This window comes from Myripristis murdjan, chromosome 9 (assembly GCF_902150065.1).
Source record: "Myripristis murdjan chromosome 9, fMyrMur1.1, whole genome shotgun sequence".
In the NCBI taxonomy this organism is placed as follows: Eukaryota; Metazoa; Chordata; class Actinopteri; order Holocentriformes; family Holocentridae; genus Myripristis; species Myripristis murdjan.
In genome coordinates, this window is record NC_043988.1 from 37,471,708 (window position 1) to 37,489,091 (window position 17,384).

The following is a 17,384-nucleotide window of genomic DNA, read 5'->3' on the forward strand; positions in this document are numbered from 1 at the left end:
ACTAAAATATATCTACAGAACATCATAGACCTTTCACATGTAAACGTTTGTATAGACTATATGTACAATAAAATGTATCTGTATTAAATATAGAAATATATAGAAAGATAAATGTGAGCACACATACTAGCTTACCCGAGTCTGCAGTCCTGTGTGTGAGGAGCTAGCGGCTAACTGACCCGCTGTGTTCTCACGTTCTCATGCCACATGTTCTCCTGCTGCGGCCTGCAGGAACACGTCAAGAACCACCAGCTTCCCCACCGCAATTAACACTTCAAACACGGGCGGCTAAAGGCTAACTAGCAGTGGATTAGCTCTTAAAGTGTTAGTAGCACTTAGTTGTTGGCAGATAACCGTTTTTGAATTAGCATTTTAAAAGTTAGCATGTAAAGCTAATGGTGAAGAGCTGAGGCTTTGAGGTAAAAACTTTACCTGATGGTCCCGTGGCGTCCGTCCTCCCTGCTCACAGCGAGCAGCAGAAACCTTGCAGCTAGCAGCTAGTTAGCAGCTAGCAGCTAACAGAGTGCAGCTGGAGGCAGCACACAGGCATGGACATGCTTTTCTTTAAGGATTATTTCATGATGTTTGAGCTTCACGGGTCAGTTCATATTGTAGATCAGTGGTTTTCAAACGGGGGTCCGCGTCCCCCTAAAGGTACATTGGAGTACTGCAGAGGGGACTGAGATTTTTCAAAAATGTTAATTTAAAAAAGATCAGTCATGCAGTATTCCTCAAATAATCAGCCTGTGCTGTAATAAGCTGAATAAAAACTGTAAATGTGAGTTTGATAAATCCCATGTTCTCCTCAGTTCTTCCTCTGGGTCCCTGAAGGTGTCAGATGTGTGTGTGTGTGTGTGTGTGTGTGTGTGTGTGTGTGGTGTCAATCTGCTGCCGTGGTCGTGGAGCGAGGACGTTTGTTCGCTCTGAGCGGGAACAGAGAATGTCTAATATGGGAGAAGTGCCACTCTCGTCTGACTTCCAGGTCTCTCTGTCCATGTGGGGGCGCTCGCAGGCGAGTGCAGAATGAATGGGAGTCTATGGGGCTACACCCCTAAAAATCCACTTTTCTCTGGAAATAATTTTTTGTCCAGTAATTTGAATACTGTTTTCAAAAGTTGGGGCTAAAAAAATACACTCAGCTGAATATTGGATTTTTTAAGTTCACCTATCTGTTCTAAAAAGCCGTTCAAAAGTGTGATGACGTCACACATTGAGAGGTGCTGCTTTACGGCGATTTCCAGAGCCCGTCTCCACAGAGCAGACGGAGACACTCAGAGAGCCCGTCTGTGCTGTATTAGACATTCTCTGTACACACAAATATCAACTTTGATGGAAAAGTCCTCCTTAAGAGTGGTGTTTCCAGATTCTCTTGGTCTTCAGGTGACGTCAGGTGGGATCCCTCGTCGTAAGCAGCCGCAAGTCCCTCACTGACCAATCAGCATTCATTAGCAAATGCTAGCGTGTTATGGCCAACAACAGCCCAAACTGTAGGAAACTGAAAGGATATAAGTTCTCGCTAATTTCACTTTTAACCTATAATCCATACTGGACTTTCAGAAACTACAACAGGATTTGCGATTTTTCAACCATAAACAGGAGTAGGAGACAGATTTAGCCGTTTAGCTCCATAGAGCCCCATTCATTCTGCACTCGCCCGCCATCACCCCCAGTGGAATTACGGTGGAACTGCAACCAAGTTCGATACAATGGGGGTCAATGGAGAGTGGCAAGGCTCGTCGTAGACGGGCTCTGGCGGGAAGACGAGACCAAACAAATCCAGAAAGTGGATCAGTGGTTGAAGCGTAGCAGCGATGGAGTGGTGAAGTCCCGCCCCTTCCGGTGGGCCCCCATGGGACCTTTCAGAGCAAAAAAAATGAATGGTGTTCAATGGACAGAAAATAATTATTTTCTGGCCCCCCCGTCGTTATGCCTTGGATTAGACAAATGTTGTTTATAGGCTGAAATAACAAATTTTCATGTCAAGAGTTTGACCGTTTATTGCGCCATTGTTCAGTTAAATGCTGCTGAGAAAACACAATTAGAAAGACTACATGCTGTGTCGCGTATGTGACGTCACGTCATCGCCGTTTCTCTCCATCCAGATTCGGCTTCTCCGAGGGCCGACGGAGCGCCGGGCCGGGCGGGAGGGCGAGCGGACCCCGCCGTCGGGCGGAAAAACTCAGAACCTCAAAAACTCAGAACCTCAAAAACTCAGAACCTCAAAAACTCAGAACCTCAAAAACTCAGAACCTCAAAAACTCAGCGTGGAGCAGAGAAATGGCCATGTCTGTTGTAGGCTTCCAGTGCGGGTGGTGACGTACATCATTCACACCGAGAGCAGCGAAGAGTTGTAGTTCACAAAGCGGCTCACACAAAACCTAACATTATTAATATTCTTCACGCTAAATTGTAGTCTTCTTTACGTGAAAAATGATCTTTAAATATCACAAACAACATATGTGAAATCCATGGCACAATTCAAACGGGACCAGAAAATAATTTTTATCTACCCATCGGATCGCATTCATAATTTCTTGCTTTTGAGGACCCATGTACAGGAAGTGGGTGGGCGGGACTTCACCACTCTATACAGCTGGAAGCAAGAAGCAGAAACACAAACAGGAGAATGTTGGTGAAAAGTTTGAGAAGCAGAAGCTGCAGAGAGTCAGGAGGTCCGGGGGGAGGCGGGGGGTGGGTGTTGTTTGGTTGTTGTTTTGTTGTTGTTTGGTTTGGTTTGGTCTTCATGTATTGACTGACGCTCTAATCCAAGTCTTCCACTGCGTTGAGCGAGGGGCGGAAATGTGGCCGCCGCCGCCGCCGCCGCCGCCGCCGCCGCCGCCGCCGCCGCTGCCTGGACTCACTGCTGCTCTCTCTCTCTCTCTCTCTCTCTCTCTCTCTCTCTCTCTCTCTCTCTCTCTCTCTCTCTCTCTCTCTCTCTCGGTTCATGACATCTTTTATTGTTTTTTCATTCCAAACTGTGATTGTTTTTGAGAGATCTGACGAATCAGAAGCCCAGGAGTTGTTTGTTTGTTTGTTTGTTTGTTTGTTCATGTTTATAATGTGTCAGATAAATGATGTGCTGTAACCGTGACGACACAGGCCAGTTAACCTGATTGGCCAAAATGTTTGAGGTGAAACCACATCACAGAAGCCATACATCCATGTGTTGCCCCCCACCTCACCCCACACCCCCCTCCTTTTTGTTTTCCTTCTACTCATTGCATGGAGTATCACACACACACACACACACACACACACACACACACACACACACACACACACACACCTCCCCACCCCACCCCAGGAGAAATGGCATTATAGCAGCTGTGTGTTATAATGTCAAGGCCCCATCAGCCCCCGTCTCTGTTGCCCCCCCACCCCCCACCCACCCCCGCCCCCCCACACTCCTCCTTTCAACCTCAGGATGTTTGTCTGTTTGTCTGTTTGTTTGTTTGTTTGTTTGTTTGTTTGTTTTGTTTTTCTCCCCTTTTTGTTCTTGTCGTTTAGCTGCTCTCTTGTTCCGTTGAGCCTCATGTTGTTTGTTTACCTTGCCGATGCTTGTTGCTATGGCGATGCAGTAAAACGGAGGAGGTCCTCTGTTTTCCTGGGCCGTCCCATCGGAAACACAGGAAATGGACTTCTGCTTCACTGGCTCAGGAAGCACACACACACACACACACACACACACACACACACACACACACACACACACACACATAGAGGGTAGACAGGTAGGCAAACATATGTGTGGGTATTCAAGCATGCATGTAAACACACACACACACACACACACACACACACACACCCACACACACACACACACACACACACACACACACAGGCAGCCTGTTATATAATGCGAGCGGCCTGCTGTGCAGCAGATGGCAGCTGATATGAGACAGTTGGTCTGTCAGCACACTGATGGATCTGATGAATTTAACAACAGTCTGACACACACGCACACACACACACACACACACCATTGCATATTACATTTGATTATACCATAATATAAACAATATTATACGATACTACCCTACTGTATATTACACTATACTGTGTTATACTATCATATACTACCACACTATACAATACTATACTATGCTTTACTATATTTCAGAATACTGTGCTGTATAATGTGTAATGTAGAGTTGTATAGTATAGTATGGTTGGGCATGACGTATAGCATATATATATAATATCATATTGTACCACACTATATCATGAAATAATACTAATATACCAGGATCTCCATACTGTATCATGCTATATTATACTGTTAAGGACTGTAACGTACATTATACAATACTATGTACAATACTATACAGTATTACACTTTACAGTTTTAAATGAATACTGTACTGTATTATAAATACTACAGATATACAGTATATACACACAATACTAAATGGTTATACAGTTATAATAATAGTCTGTAACTATACCATATGTTATACTATTACTCATAAAAGTTCCACACCATGCTAAAGCATGCAATACCATACTATACAATACTGAATTATGTTACTCTGTACTATATCATAGTTTACTGTCATATACTCCCACTGTACTAAACTCTACTATGCAGTATACTTTACCATATTTATTTGACTTTTCAGATACATATATATGATATTTACTTTAATATTAAATTACTCTATACCTCCATGCTGTGCTGTACCATCTGCTTACACATCAGAGTATCTATCATGCTATGCTGTGTCATGGTTTACTTAGTATATCATACAATACTGTTATTATACTGAATTATATTACAGCATGCTATACTTCACTATGCTATGACGTAATATATCTATACTCTACTATACTGAATTATACTCTGCTATTGTATGATCCACTTCATTATATTACACTGTGTCACGGTGTGCTGTATTATTCTATATTACACTATACAATGAAGTGTTACACTGTATGCCATACTACACTATACTACTTTGTTAGAATTATACTGCACTGTGTTATACACTGTAGTTTATTATCATAGTCTAGATTCTGGATTCTTTAGTTTTATATTACACACTTTCCCTATATATTATAATGTACCATATTATGCTGTACTACAGTATGCAGTTCTCAGTCAGAGTATACTATGCTATGCCATACTGCGTTTCATTATACTATACTACACTATACTACACTGCAGCACTATACACAACAATACTGTCCAATACTTTACATTCCTCATGGCCGTGGCTATTGGGATTACCTGTCCTGATAGCGCACACACACACACACACACACACACACACACACACGCACACGCACACACACTCAGAGTCCCAGTAGCAGCGATAAGACGTGACCTCCTCTCTCCTGCGTGTGTTAATGTGTGTGTGCACCTATCGTATCATCTATTTTAGGATAGGAAAAGTGGTAGAGCAGACCCCGAGCCCAAAACCTCTTTTAGGTCCATCACTTCGACCTCCGACCTCAAACGCCGTAGGGCCTCCGGGGACGCCACGGTAAGGAGATGAAGATTCACCATCCCTCCTCCTCCTCCTCCTCCTCCTCCTCTTCCATCTCCTCCCCCATTCTCCTTCCTCTCTGCTTTCCATCCTCCTGCCCTCCTCTCCTCCTGTCTTGTTTCTGCTTCATTTTTCTACCTGTTCCTCTGCTTCCTCTCTTTCCCATCCCTTCTTCTGAACCTCCTGTCTGCATCCCTCTCTCCTCTCCTCCTCCTGCCTCCCATTCCTTTGATCTCTCCCCCATCTCCATCTCCATCCCTCCCTCCCCTCTCCTGTCGCCATCTCCTCTCTCCAGCTGCGTCATCTCCTTGCTGACTCATCCTGGCCGGCGGCCTGTGGGCGGGCCGTCCCGCCCCCCGTGGCGAGGGCAGGGGGCGGCACACAGGGCAGCTCAGGGTCGGTTCAGCAGGCGGCAGGCTGGCTCGGCTCGGCACGGGGCTTTTTGATCAAGTCGTCTTCTTGCAAAGGAGAAGCGAAGAGGGTCAGGCTGTGTGGTCTCTTTTCTCCTGTGGACAGTTTCCTCCTCTTCCTCCTCTCTCCCCATCTCTCTCGTTCTTTTTTGTCCTTATTTCAGTTCTTGTTCTGTCTTCCTCCTCCTCGCCCTGCTCGGTGTCTCTGTGTCGCTTCGTCCTGTCATCTCTGTCTGTCCGTCTGCCCTCATTTTGTCGTCACCTGTCGATGCACAAGAAAAACACCAACACGACAAACGGCAGACCCTAACGAGGTCAAAGAGGACACAGACGTGTGTGAATGCTAATGAACAGGAGCCTCTGCCCACAGCTTTTAGTCTACTGGAAATGTCTTGGACTCAGCAGCTGTTTCCTAGGAACTTTTATGGTTAAAATGTCACCTACAGGCTCAGTGGATGAAATTCAACTCGGTTGCTAACAGCTGCATGTTGGGGAATTTGACTAGTCAACATAATGAGCTAATTACTCACCAAAAACTGGAAATGGCTGTAATTTAGCTTCTAGTGAACTTGGACAGCTGATGTGAGAGTTTAAATCCATCCACGGTGCAGTCATGTGACCTTTTCTCATTGGCAAAATCTGCGTAAATTATGTAAAAATTAGGTCAAAATCAGGAAATAGCTATATTTTCTCTTTTGGTCAGTTTAGAGCAGGGCTCGGCAATTAAGTTTGGCCTCGGGCCAGATTTTTTCCAAGCCATGGCATGGCGGGCCACAACCAAAACAATGGCTAATTTATTGAATTAATAGAGGAGGATGAAAATGATAGGCGCTCGTGCTACTCACATCTCTGTTCCTACGTATATACCTATGTTTGATGTCTTGCCTGTTTGAAAGAAGTGTTTTAATTTTCACAATAATATGACGCCTATGTCCGTTGTTTGAGTGACAACTTGTGTTTTAGAGGCTATTGGAGTTTCAGCACCAGGCGCTGTCCGCTGACGTCCACGCTGCACCTCGCTGCTGCGCTTATTCCCCCTCGTATCCAGATATAACAAATAAGAATTTAGATCATTGAAATATTTCTGTTCTGAAAAATGAAGTTTCCAAATAAAGAGCTTTGAGACTGTCAGTCTGATTTTTAAAGTATAATTTATTTTTTTTATTTTCATTCTCTAGTTCAAACAATCTCACGGGCCAGATGTTTTTGCTTGCGGGCCACATGTGGCCTGGGTGCCGCTACTTGCCAACTATGGTTTAGAGAAAGGTGAGCTTAGAGAATAAGGGCTCTAGTTTTGCAGACCTGGCGACACCCAACTGGGTGTGGTCAGGTGGATTTTGCACATTTGGCACGCCGTGCGCGGTGGCACAAGTACTCCGCCTTCCCCCCTACCGGCGAAGGGAGGAGAGAGGGCGTGGAGTAGGTTTGACACAGCCGATTCACTTTAAACCAATCAAATGTACGGCGTGCCAAACGTGCAAAATCCACCTGACCACACCCAGTTGGGTGTTGCCAGGTCTGCAAAACTAGAGCCCTTGTTCTCTAAGCTCACCTTTCTCTAAACTGACCAAAAGAGAAAATAGAGCTATTTCCTGATTTTGACCTAATTTTTACATAATTTACGCAGATTTTGCCAATGAGAAAAGGTCACATGACTGCACCGTGGATGGATTTAAACTCTCACATCAGCTGTCCAAGTTCACTAGAAGCTAAATTACAGCCATTTCCAGTTTTTGGTGAGTAATTAGCTCATTATGTTGACTAGTCAAATTCCCCAACATGCAGCTGTTAGCAACCGAGTTGAATTTCATCCACTGAGCCTGTAGGTGACATTTTAACCATAAAAGTTCCTGGGAAACTGCTCTGCTGGTTTCCAGCAGGTGATTTGGTTTCCAGGTGAGGCTGGCCGGCGTTCCTCTCCACTAACTCTTCTGATTTGCAGAGTCCCGTTGGAGCGGCGGCGTGATCAGCTGGTGACGGGACGGGCCGGCTCGGGGTCGCTGGGCTTCCTCAGGCTCATTAATGACTGTTGTTGCAGCTCCGGATCCCCCCACCCCCTCCACCCCCCCACCCCCCAACATGTTTCTGTTTTCCAGCTCCTGCCAGGCTCCCGGGACGGCATGTGTTGTCGCCAGTCACACACACACACACACACACACACACACACACACACACAGACTATATGTTAAAAGTGACAGATCTTTATTAAGGTGTTGTCCGTGTGTGTGTGTGTGTGTGTGTGTGTGTGTGTGTGTGATGGATCCATCTGCTGCTGGATTCACACATTTCATAGCAGCACAGTAAAATGAAATCTGTCAGCTTGTAGAGTGTAAGCTCTGTGTGTGTGTGTGTGTGTGTGTGTGTGTGTATGTGTGTGTGTGTGTGTGTGTGTGTGTGTGTTTTCGATCCACAGCTCCCAGCAGTCGGCCATGTTGTGTCCCTCCTCCTGTAAACATGCAGTTTGTTTATGTGAGGAGGTGTTTCTCAGCGGTGCGGCTGCTGGGACGTCCTAACGAGCAGAGACGAGCTCCGTCTCGTTAAGATGCTCGACTCGTCGAGTCGGGCGGCGGCCCACAGCTCTGGAGGCTTCTGAAGGTTTTACCGGGGGGGAGGGGCATTAAGTCAGACTCTGACCCATTTTTCTTCGTGACCATCTCTTTATTTTCTATATCAGTGTTTTCTTTCTCAGTGGATTTGAATGGTGTCCAGACTACATGGTGTACTACACACACACACTGCCTCTGTCCTCCTCTGCAAGCATGACCGACTGTAGAGCCGCTCTCTGAGCCGCCGTCCCGGCCGGAGGGGGAGGCTCCGGCCGCCTCCGGGCGCCGGGGGAGGCTCCGGCCGCCTCCGGGCGCCGGGGGAGGCTCCGGCCGCCTCCGGGCGCCGGGGGAGGCTCCGGCCGCCTCCGGGCGCCGGGGAGGCTCCGGCCGCCTCCGGGCGCCGGGGGAGGCTCCGGCCGCCTCCGGGCGCCGGGGAGGCTCCTAACAAGGTTCCTTATCTGGAGTGAAGAGGTTTGAGACGGGCAGCTCGATCACGCCACCTTCAGAGGAAAGATCAAAGTGTTTTTTATATGAATATTTGGCTGAATCAAAGATTTCCATCCTCCATTAATGTTATCGGATGTTTGGAAAGTTTTGCTCTTCTTTCACTGATGTTGCAAAGCATTGTGGGATTTCCTGCACTGTACTCCTCCAGAAAAAGGAACCTTAGCGGGAAGCTTCCCTAAGAAACCGAAGCTGGAACATTTCCACTTCCTGTCTGGAAGCTTCCTTCAGTTTGAGCCAGTCAGACGGACGAGGGGCGGGGCTTCCTGCTGGAGTGGGAGGAGCCACGAGGGCTCGCCGATCACTGCATTACATTTGCTTTAACCTGCAGTCTCTCCCACACCTCCCTCTGACTCCGCCCACTCAGACATGATGACATCACAGCTGTTTGATGTTGAGACGGATTAGGTTACAATGTTGTTTTTGATGGACACGCCCCTTTAACTGACCCCTCCCCCTCTGCTGTGACTTCATTCTACCTCTGGCTTGAGCACACCTTTACATAGAGTGAATACCGCCCACACACACCTGCGGCTCACCTGGCCCGGAGCGACAGGAGGCAGCCAGCAGGTGGCGTGGTGGAGCGGGACGGGCTGCAGGTTCGAGTCAGCGTGGTGGAAAAACAAACCGGGGAGTCCGGTGGGGCTTGACCAATCCACAGCCAGAGTATAATCACATCTGTTTCCGCGGCAACCGGCAGGCGACGGGATGGGCGGAGTTTCAAAACGCTAAAATACTAACGCAAAGCGACTCAGAAATACATCAAATAAACGAGCCGGTCACATCATGAATAAAGTGACAGAATGCAGGGAATCGAACCGACAACCCTCAGCTCTGCTCTGCCGACAGGAGCAGAGCTGACTTTAACGAGGCTGTTAGATTATAAACCAGATTATATTAGTTTATGTTGTATTCATCGTCCTGGCAGCAGCAGCAGCGTCTGCAGCAGGATGAAACGCCGTCGTCTGTCCAGATTTATTTTCCTGTGGTTCTGCCGTGACACTAAACGCACCGTTCCACCGGATCCTGTCACTCAACGCCTCAGATTTCAGATTTCAGAGGAGGCCCATGTATGTGACATTAACAAGGCTCTTCATCAGCACCTAGTTAATTAACTCCTCCTGGGATTTTACCTTAATTGTTCTAATATCATTCCTGAATTATCCCTGGAAATGCTACTTCAAATATAAAAACCTGAATTTACAAACGTCTTCATCTTGTGAACGCCCAACTCAGTTTGTCCTGCAGCGACTCTGATGTCAAGAGATTATTATGTTTTTCCACGAGCATTTAATCAATCTGATCCCTGACCTCATGTTCACATGTATGTATGGTTTTTTCTTTTTTCAGTTTTTTCTTTTTTAATTCCCTGGGACTTGGCTCTTTTTGCTGTTTTTCAAAAAGTCCAATAAGCTTCTGCTAATTTGCTAATTTCTTGGATTCACTTGGTTTCTTTCAAAAACATTGAAAAACACAAAAAAACAGTAAATCGGGAGGGAATTACCTGAAAATTGCGAGAACATTGACAGGAAGTACTTTTACTGCAGAAAGTATTTATAAAGTAAAGAAAGTGTGTGTGTGTGTGTGAACGAGTGAGTGTGTGTGTGTGTGTTTGTATGTGTGTGTGTGTATGTGTGTGAGTGTGTGTGTGTGTGTGTGTGACAGCGTCGCTCTGATCCGCTGTCATGATGCTCAGCAGATGATGTTGTTGTCATGGTAACACATCAGCCCTCTGAGGCACCAGAGGCTGTTTCCATGACAACAACATCCAGTTCACTGAAGAAGCCATCTTAGGTGCAGTGGACAACACACACACACACACACACACACACACACACACACACACTTAAATGGTTCTTCAAAACGCTCTGTGGTTCTCCAGAGAACCATCAGCAGCTGAAGAACCTCTTTATTTAGGGGCTGGTTCTCCACACACTCTGTGGTTCTTTAAAGTGCTAAAGGTTCTTCATGTTTATTGGAGTTATTTGGCGGCAGCAGCTAACAATTCTTTTCCTTGTGGATTAATGTGCAGATTATTTCCTCAGTGAATGGATTAATGTGCAGATTATTTCCTCAGTGAATGGATTAATGTGCAGATTATTTCCTCAGTGAATGGATTAATGTGCAGATTATTTCCTCAGTGAATGGATTAATGTGCAGATTATTTCCTCAGTGAATGGATTAATGTCTCGCTCTATAAACCATCAGAAAACATTTTTAATAGCTCGTCTGGAACCCAGTGAAGAACATGGAGAACCGGCCAGCAACATGTTCATGTTAGTTTCCAACCTGACCACAGTCACCTGATTTAAAACACTCAGAGAGGCTTTTATTCTGAAAAATTACTAAAGAAACATTTAAATAAAAGGTTCTTTAGTGAACCAGCTGGATCCACAAAGCACTTTGTTAAAAACGGTTCTGTAGGGAACCCGGTGGCTCGTCAGATCAGAGTCCTGACCGCAGCGACCTCAGACTGTCTGCTGCAGGTCGACCTGTCTGTCTGCCTGTCTCTCTCTCTCTGCTGTCACTGTCAAATAAAGCACCTCTTGCTAAAAGGTTCTTTGTTGAACCTCAAATGGTTCCTCTGTGGCATCACTCTGTCTGTCAGTGTGCAGGGAAGCTGCAGCTCAGCAGTTAAAGCAGAAACTATCAAAGTAAAAGCTGCTGGACGAGGAGAGTTTCCACCAGGCTGACTTGGAGCTCCGCCCCCCGGGGGGGTGGGGGGGTGGGGGTGTGGGGGTGATGATGATGATGATGATGATGATGATGATGCTGTGTGGTGTTGACGTCTGCGTCTCCTTTGCTCTTTCTTGTCCCTCTTGTGTCCCTCTGCTGTAGCCGTACCCCACTGACATCACCGGCCAGCTCAACCTATCAGATCCCTCCGTCAGCACCGTCGTCTGAGAGAGAGACAGGAGCTGCTGCACTGCTGCTATGCCTGCTGAGCCACACACACACACACACACACACACACACACACACACACACACGTACACACACACACACACGGACTGAGCTTCCTCCAAAACAGGAAGTGGGATACGATGGCATCAGGACTTTGGACAGCGACACACTGTGCCATCTGGAAACACACACACACACACACACACACATACATACACACACACACACACACACACACCACCTGTCAACCCGTACCCAGCTCCTCATGAGCCCTGCTCCACCCAGTACACACACACACACACACACACACACACTCACACACACACACACACACACACACACACACTCACACACACACACATTCGTCTTGTAGCTGTCACTCCCTTCTATACCGAGAGGGTCTTTTATTTTGAAGAAGCGTTTGACCTTTATTTTGCTGAGACGTGGTGTTTAGCGGCACGCGGTCAGTAGATTAGTCGATCTGTGATGTCAGTCTCTTCTACCTCCACAGCTCTGATTCGACCTGCCACTCACACCCACAGCCAATCAGAACCTCCCGCCGGCCGCCTGGCCCCGCCCCCTGCAGCCGGCCAATCGCAGCTTCTGCTCATTTCTTCACTTTTCCGACATCAAACTTTTCCGACGTCGCACGTTTTCCTCGCCAAGATCAAAGCGTGAGCCGATCGCGACAGAGCCGACTGGCCCCGCCCACCAGCCGACTGGCCCCGCCCACCAGCCGAGACGCCGCCGCCTCTCAGCGTCTGATGCTTTTATTTTTGGGAGTGGCGAGCGCGAAGCGTCTGAAACCTGAGCAGGTTCTCCTGATTTCTGTCAGGAAGCATGACGAGCGGCAGGAAAACGCTTCTCCAGCTCATTTTCTCGGAACGTTTCAGTTTTTTTTTTTTTTTTGCACATTTTCAGGTCTTTTCTCGCTAAGCTGGTCGTTGTGATTTTCTCGTGTCTGAATGAAATCACTCTGATTTGCTCAGGTTTCAGGGTCAAAAGATGATTTTGCTCACTTTTTATCTTCATACACTTTAAATCTGTCGGAGTTTCAGACGTGTTTGCTGTAGATATAATGAAGCTACATAGTTATATGGCAAAAAAATTAGAACAAAATAAGTAATATTACGACATTAATCTGTGTATGTTTGTTTGTTAGTTATTGCTCCGTTTTGTTCAAATCGTGACACGCTGCTAATGCTAATTAGCCAGCGACGCAGCTAGGTGTTAATGCTGTAAGCTAACATGTAGACTGATCCCCCTGCGAAGCCACTTTCACACTCTGAAGGTCACTGAGGTGACAGAATGATCCGCAGGCGTCGCTTCTACATTTGGCTCAGAGTTGTTTCACGCCGTTTTCCCAGAATCCACTTCTGCAGTCTCAAAGAACTGAGAAACACCTTTTGCTCCTGTTAGCTCGTTTACCTGAGCCGGGACGCACACACACTCACAAAACAGTCCGAAGAATCCACTATTCTTATTATTTTGATATCAAAATCAGATTACACTGCATCTGGTCACGGTTATGAATCCCACTGGAGTTCTGGGCAAGCCACGCCCACCTGTTTAAATTTAGGCTTGTGATTGGTTGAGGGCTTCATATTAATGTGCAACAGGCCAACAGATGTTCTGACCAATCACAGCACTTGTGGGCGTATCTGGCCCAGAACTCCAGTGGGATTCATAACACCGTGTCACACACGACGGCATGTAAATAAAATAAAAACAATAAAAAAGAACCACACCACCCACCTGTCAATCAAACCGCCCATCTCTCCCCAGCTGAGCTCCTATTGGTTTAAAGATGCCTGTGTGTGTGTGTGTGCTAAGCCCCGCCCCCACACTCTGTTTCAACAGGAAACGCATCACGGTGAGGCGGCGTGACGTCAAAGCTGCGTCTTCGTTTGAAACAGACGCTCCGGGACTTTTTAAAAAAAAAATAAATCAAACTCACAACATTAGACGATATAATGATTGATCTCCCTCTGCGCAGTGGGCGGGGCTTATTTGCTTATGCACGGTATGTTGCTAGGCAACAGTTCTGCCACAGTTGTCTGTCCTCCCGCCTCCAGAGTGAAGCTGGAGAGCGAGCGACGAGCCGCCCAGCTCCGGCAGCGAGGCGGCCACACCTGCCCTGTCTGTGGGCTCTGATTCAACCACACCTGCTGCTGTCCAGTTAGGCTCCGCCCCCTGTCAGTCAAACCCAGTCCAGCCAACAGACCAATCAAAGCTCTCGTCTGTCAGCTGATGAGATCCTGCTGCTCATCTCTCTTTTCTGGCAGGAGCTCGTCCTGTTCAGACAGGTGACACCACATAAATATATAAATATAAATATAAATAAAGCTTATATAGAGATGGCTATGATGTGAGTGAGGAGGAGGTGCTGCCCCCTGCTGGCGAAATGAGCAGAAGCTGCAGGAGGTCTTCATGTAGCTCCGCCTCCACAGCAGACCAATCAGCTGTCACACCTGCAGGGCCAGGCCAGTTTAGCTGCACCTGCACACCTGCACTCCTTCACTTCTTCACACTCTCACTCCTTCACTCTCTCACTCTCTCACTCTCTCACTCCTTCACTGAGAACAAAGACAACAGGAGCCTCATCCGAGCAGAAAACGATGTCAGACTTTAGGAATGGGCTCTTTCTGCGTCACTTCAACTGGAACTCCACATTTTCCGTCGGATGTTCGTTCGCTTTGACCTCTGACCTCTCGCCTGAGCGTTTCTCCCATCATGCACCACTGTACAGGCTGTATCCGTTCGCTCTGCATGCCGCTCTCTTTGCTCTGTTTTAGTGTTTAGCTCCCCGCCTCACGGCTTCCTCTGTGTCTGTGCGTCAAACCGCAGCGTCACAGCTGTTTTCTATGGGATCTGTGCTAGCATGGCTAACGCTAACAAGGCCACAAGTCAAGCTAGCTGCCGGCGTCCTGTGCGCGCGGCGACGGCGGCTCGAGTCCCCAGCCGCTCAGCCACGTGTCTGTTTTTAAGCTAACAGTCACACTAATGATCTGTGTAAAAACAGCTGCAAACATCTGGAAACACTCATAAACTATCTAATGATGGCATCCAACAGTCGGCTAAACCGGAAATTTGGCGCACGTTTCTTCCAATCAGAGAGCAGAGACCACCGAAGTGGGCGGGGCTTCTGGTTCCTTCATGTTTAGTCAGTGGAGGCGGTGGCGGTGTTTTATTTGTCTTGCTCCGCCCCTTATTCTCACGCTCGGCGTCACTTAACTGGTTTGACGCTGCGAAACACAGCGGCTGAAAGGTGGTGCGTCGTCATGGAAACGCTTTGGGATGCAGGTGTTCAGCTCCTCTGTCACAGAACAAAAACTGCGTCCAGGTGTCTGCAGCCACAACAACAGAAGAAGAAGAAGCTGTGTGTTAGTGAACAGCTGTGTTACTGACACACACACACACACACACACACACACACACACACACACACTCTGACGTGAACCAGCTGGACGTCCTGAGCACAGAGAACCTGAGGAGCTTCAGCAGTGAACTCTTCATCCTCGTCTTCATCAGAGGATCTGAACTGGCCGCTGCTCAAATGACCTCTGACCCCGACCGCCGTGATGCTGAAAAACAGGAAGTGGGCGTGGCGGCTGAGCCGGGCCGGTGTGAGCGGAGCGGGACGCCGCAGCCCGACTCTCAGTCCCTGCTTTTGTTTTTGTTTTTTCCTTTCGTTCATCAGATCTTCATCACAGAACATCGTCATCACGCCTCCATCGGAGGGCGTGTGCAGGGCGACGCCGACTCTCCGACCCCCTGACCCCATGACCCCATGACCCCCCCGACTCACAGGCAGCAGCTCACAGATCAAATAACATCCCATTAAATCTGCTGTATCAGCGGCGGCAGGCAGGGACACTCTCGTTTATTTCCACAAGAGAGCCTGCAGGTCAGTGTTGTGTCCAGCGGGGGCAGCACTGAGCTAAACAGCCTGCAGGTCGGTGTTGTGTCCAGCGGGGGCAGCACTGAGCTAAACAGCCTGCAGGTCAGTGTTGTGTCCAGCGGGGGCAGCACTGAGCTAAACAGCCTGCAGGTCAGTGTTGTGTCCAGCGGGGGCAGCACTGAGCTAAACAGCCTGCAGGTCAGTGTTGTGTCCAGCGGGGGCAGCACTGAGCTAAACAGAGCAGAATCTGTGTGGGTCAGTGGGGCTCAATGCTCTAAACTGATCAGTCCATTTGATCCAGATATTGATCAGTAACTGGACTGTTCCTGTCCATATTTCTGCTGCAGACAGGATTATAAACTGAGATTATAATCCATGGCTGTAAAATGCTGTGAGTTTGAGCATTGAGGCTCTGTGTCTAAAAAAAAGTCTAATCACTCAGACTCGTTTTGCATCGTGACAGTTTCTGGTGAATTAATTAACAGTAAAATGAACCTTTGAAAACTCAACTAATTCACTTGATTCCTTTCATAAACAGGTGAGGAGAAAATTAGCGATAAGTTACCAGAAAATTAGTTTTAAAAAATGTTACAGTTGCAAAGAAAATGAAAAATGCTTCAAAATAAAATACATTTTAAAATAAAACATTAGAAAACTGCTCTCTAACTATTAAAACTGCATTTAACAGTAACATATATTTAATATTTACATTTATTCCTCATTTTGCGGAGGACCCCGGACCCCAACTGGAACAACCAGAGGAACAAAATCATTTCTAAACGGTTCCAGATTTCCTTCATGTCAGCTCTTTGAAATGTGGATCATCTGATTTCTCTGAAAAACACGATGGAATTATATTATCAGCAAAAAGCATAAAATCACCATAATGTTAAAAAAAAAGTAACTGAGCAGGTGAGAAAAAATATGGAAAAATATACCATCATTTAAAAAAAAAAAAAAACTGAAAGGACAAGAGAGCTGTGTTTGTGACGCTGACCTCAGCCAGGTGGCGCTGTGGCGTCTCAGCAGCCGCTTCCTGTTTCCACTCAAACACAAGAAAATAAATCATCAGGTCAGCCCGGGGTCGGCGCCCCCTGCAGGTGCACGGTCAGGTGACCTGCGGCGGGTCACATGAGGACGAGCTGCGTTCAGGGAAACAGCGTGACTCGGCTTTCTGAGAACATTATTGATCAGTTTGATCGATGCTGGAGGCTGCAGGCGCCGTGTGGCCCCACACACACCCCCTGACAACAACGACCATGATGATGATGATGATGATGATAATGATGAAGGTGATGATGATGATGATGAAGGTGATGATGATGATGATGATGATGAAGGTGATCTGTGATGAAAATCAAAATGCTCCAACAAGCAGAAGGAAGAACAAAGACACGTTCGGTTCAACACACAAAATATTATCTACAAAAAAATCCTCAGGTCCTTTCAAAATAAAAGTACCAACACTATAACAGAAAATCCCCCTTTCAAAACAAAAGTCCTGCATTCCTCCCTGTTGCTTCAGTAAAGGTCCCTCAGTGTCTCAGTAAAATGTCGTATAAAGTAAAAGTCGTGAAGAACTGTTCCTTTTAGAGAGTTTAATTAATACCAATAACAACAAACTTTATTTATA

At 47.0% G+C, this 17,384-nt stretch overlaps 1 protein-coding gene across 1 annotated transcript in view; it reads left to right on the forward strand.

Moving 5' to 3' along the window:
• Positions 1-12,732, forward strand: part of LOC115365029 (glutamate receptor ionotropic, NMDA 1-like) — a 74,993-nt gene extending 62,261 nt beyond the window's left edge. The window contains exons 23-24 of the mRNA XM_030059741.1: positions 5,382-5,483; positions 11,785-12,732. Of these exons, the coding sequence (XP_029915601.1) occupies positions 5,382-5,483; positions 11,785-11,850 (168 nt within the window). The 3' untranslated portion in view covers positions 11,851-12,732. The remainder of the gene's footprint in view (positions 1-5,381; positions 5,484-11,784) is intronic.
• Positions 12,733-17,384: the final 4,652 nt, after the last annotated feature.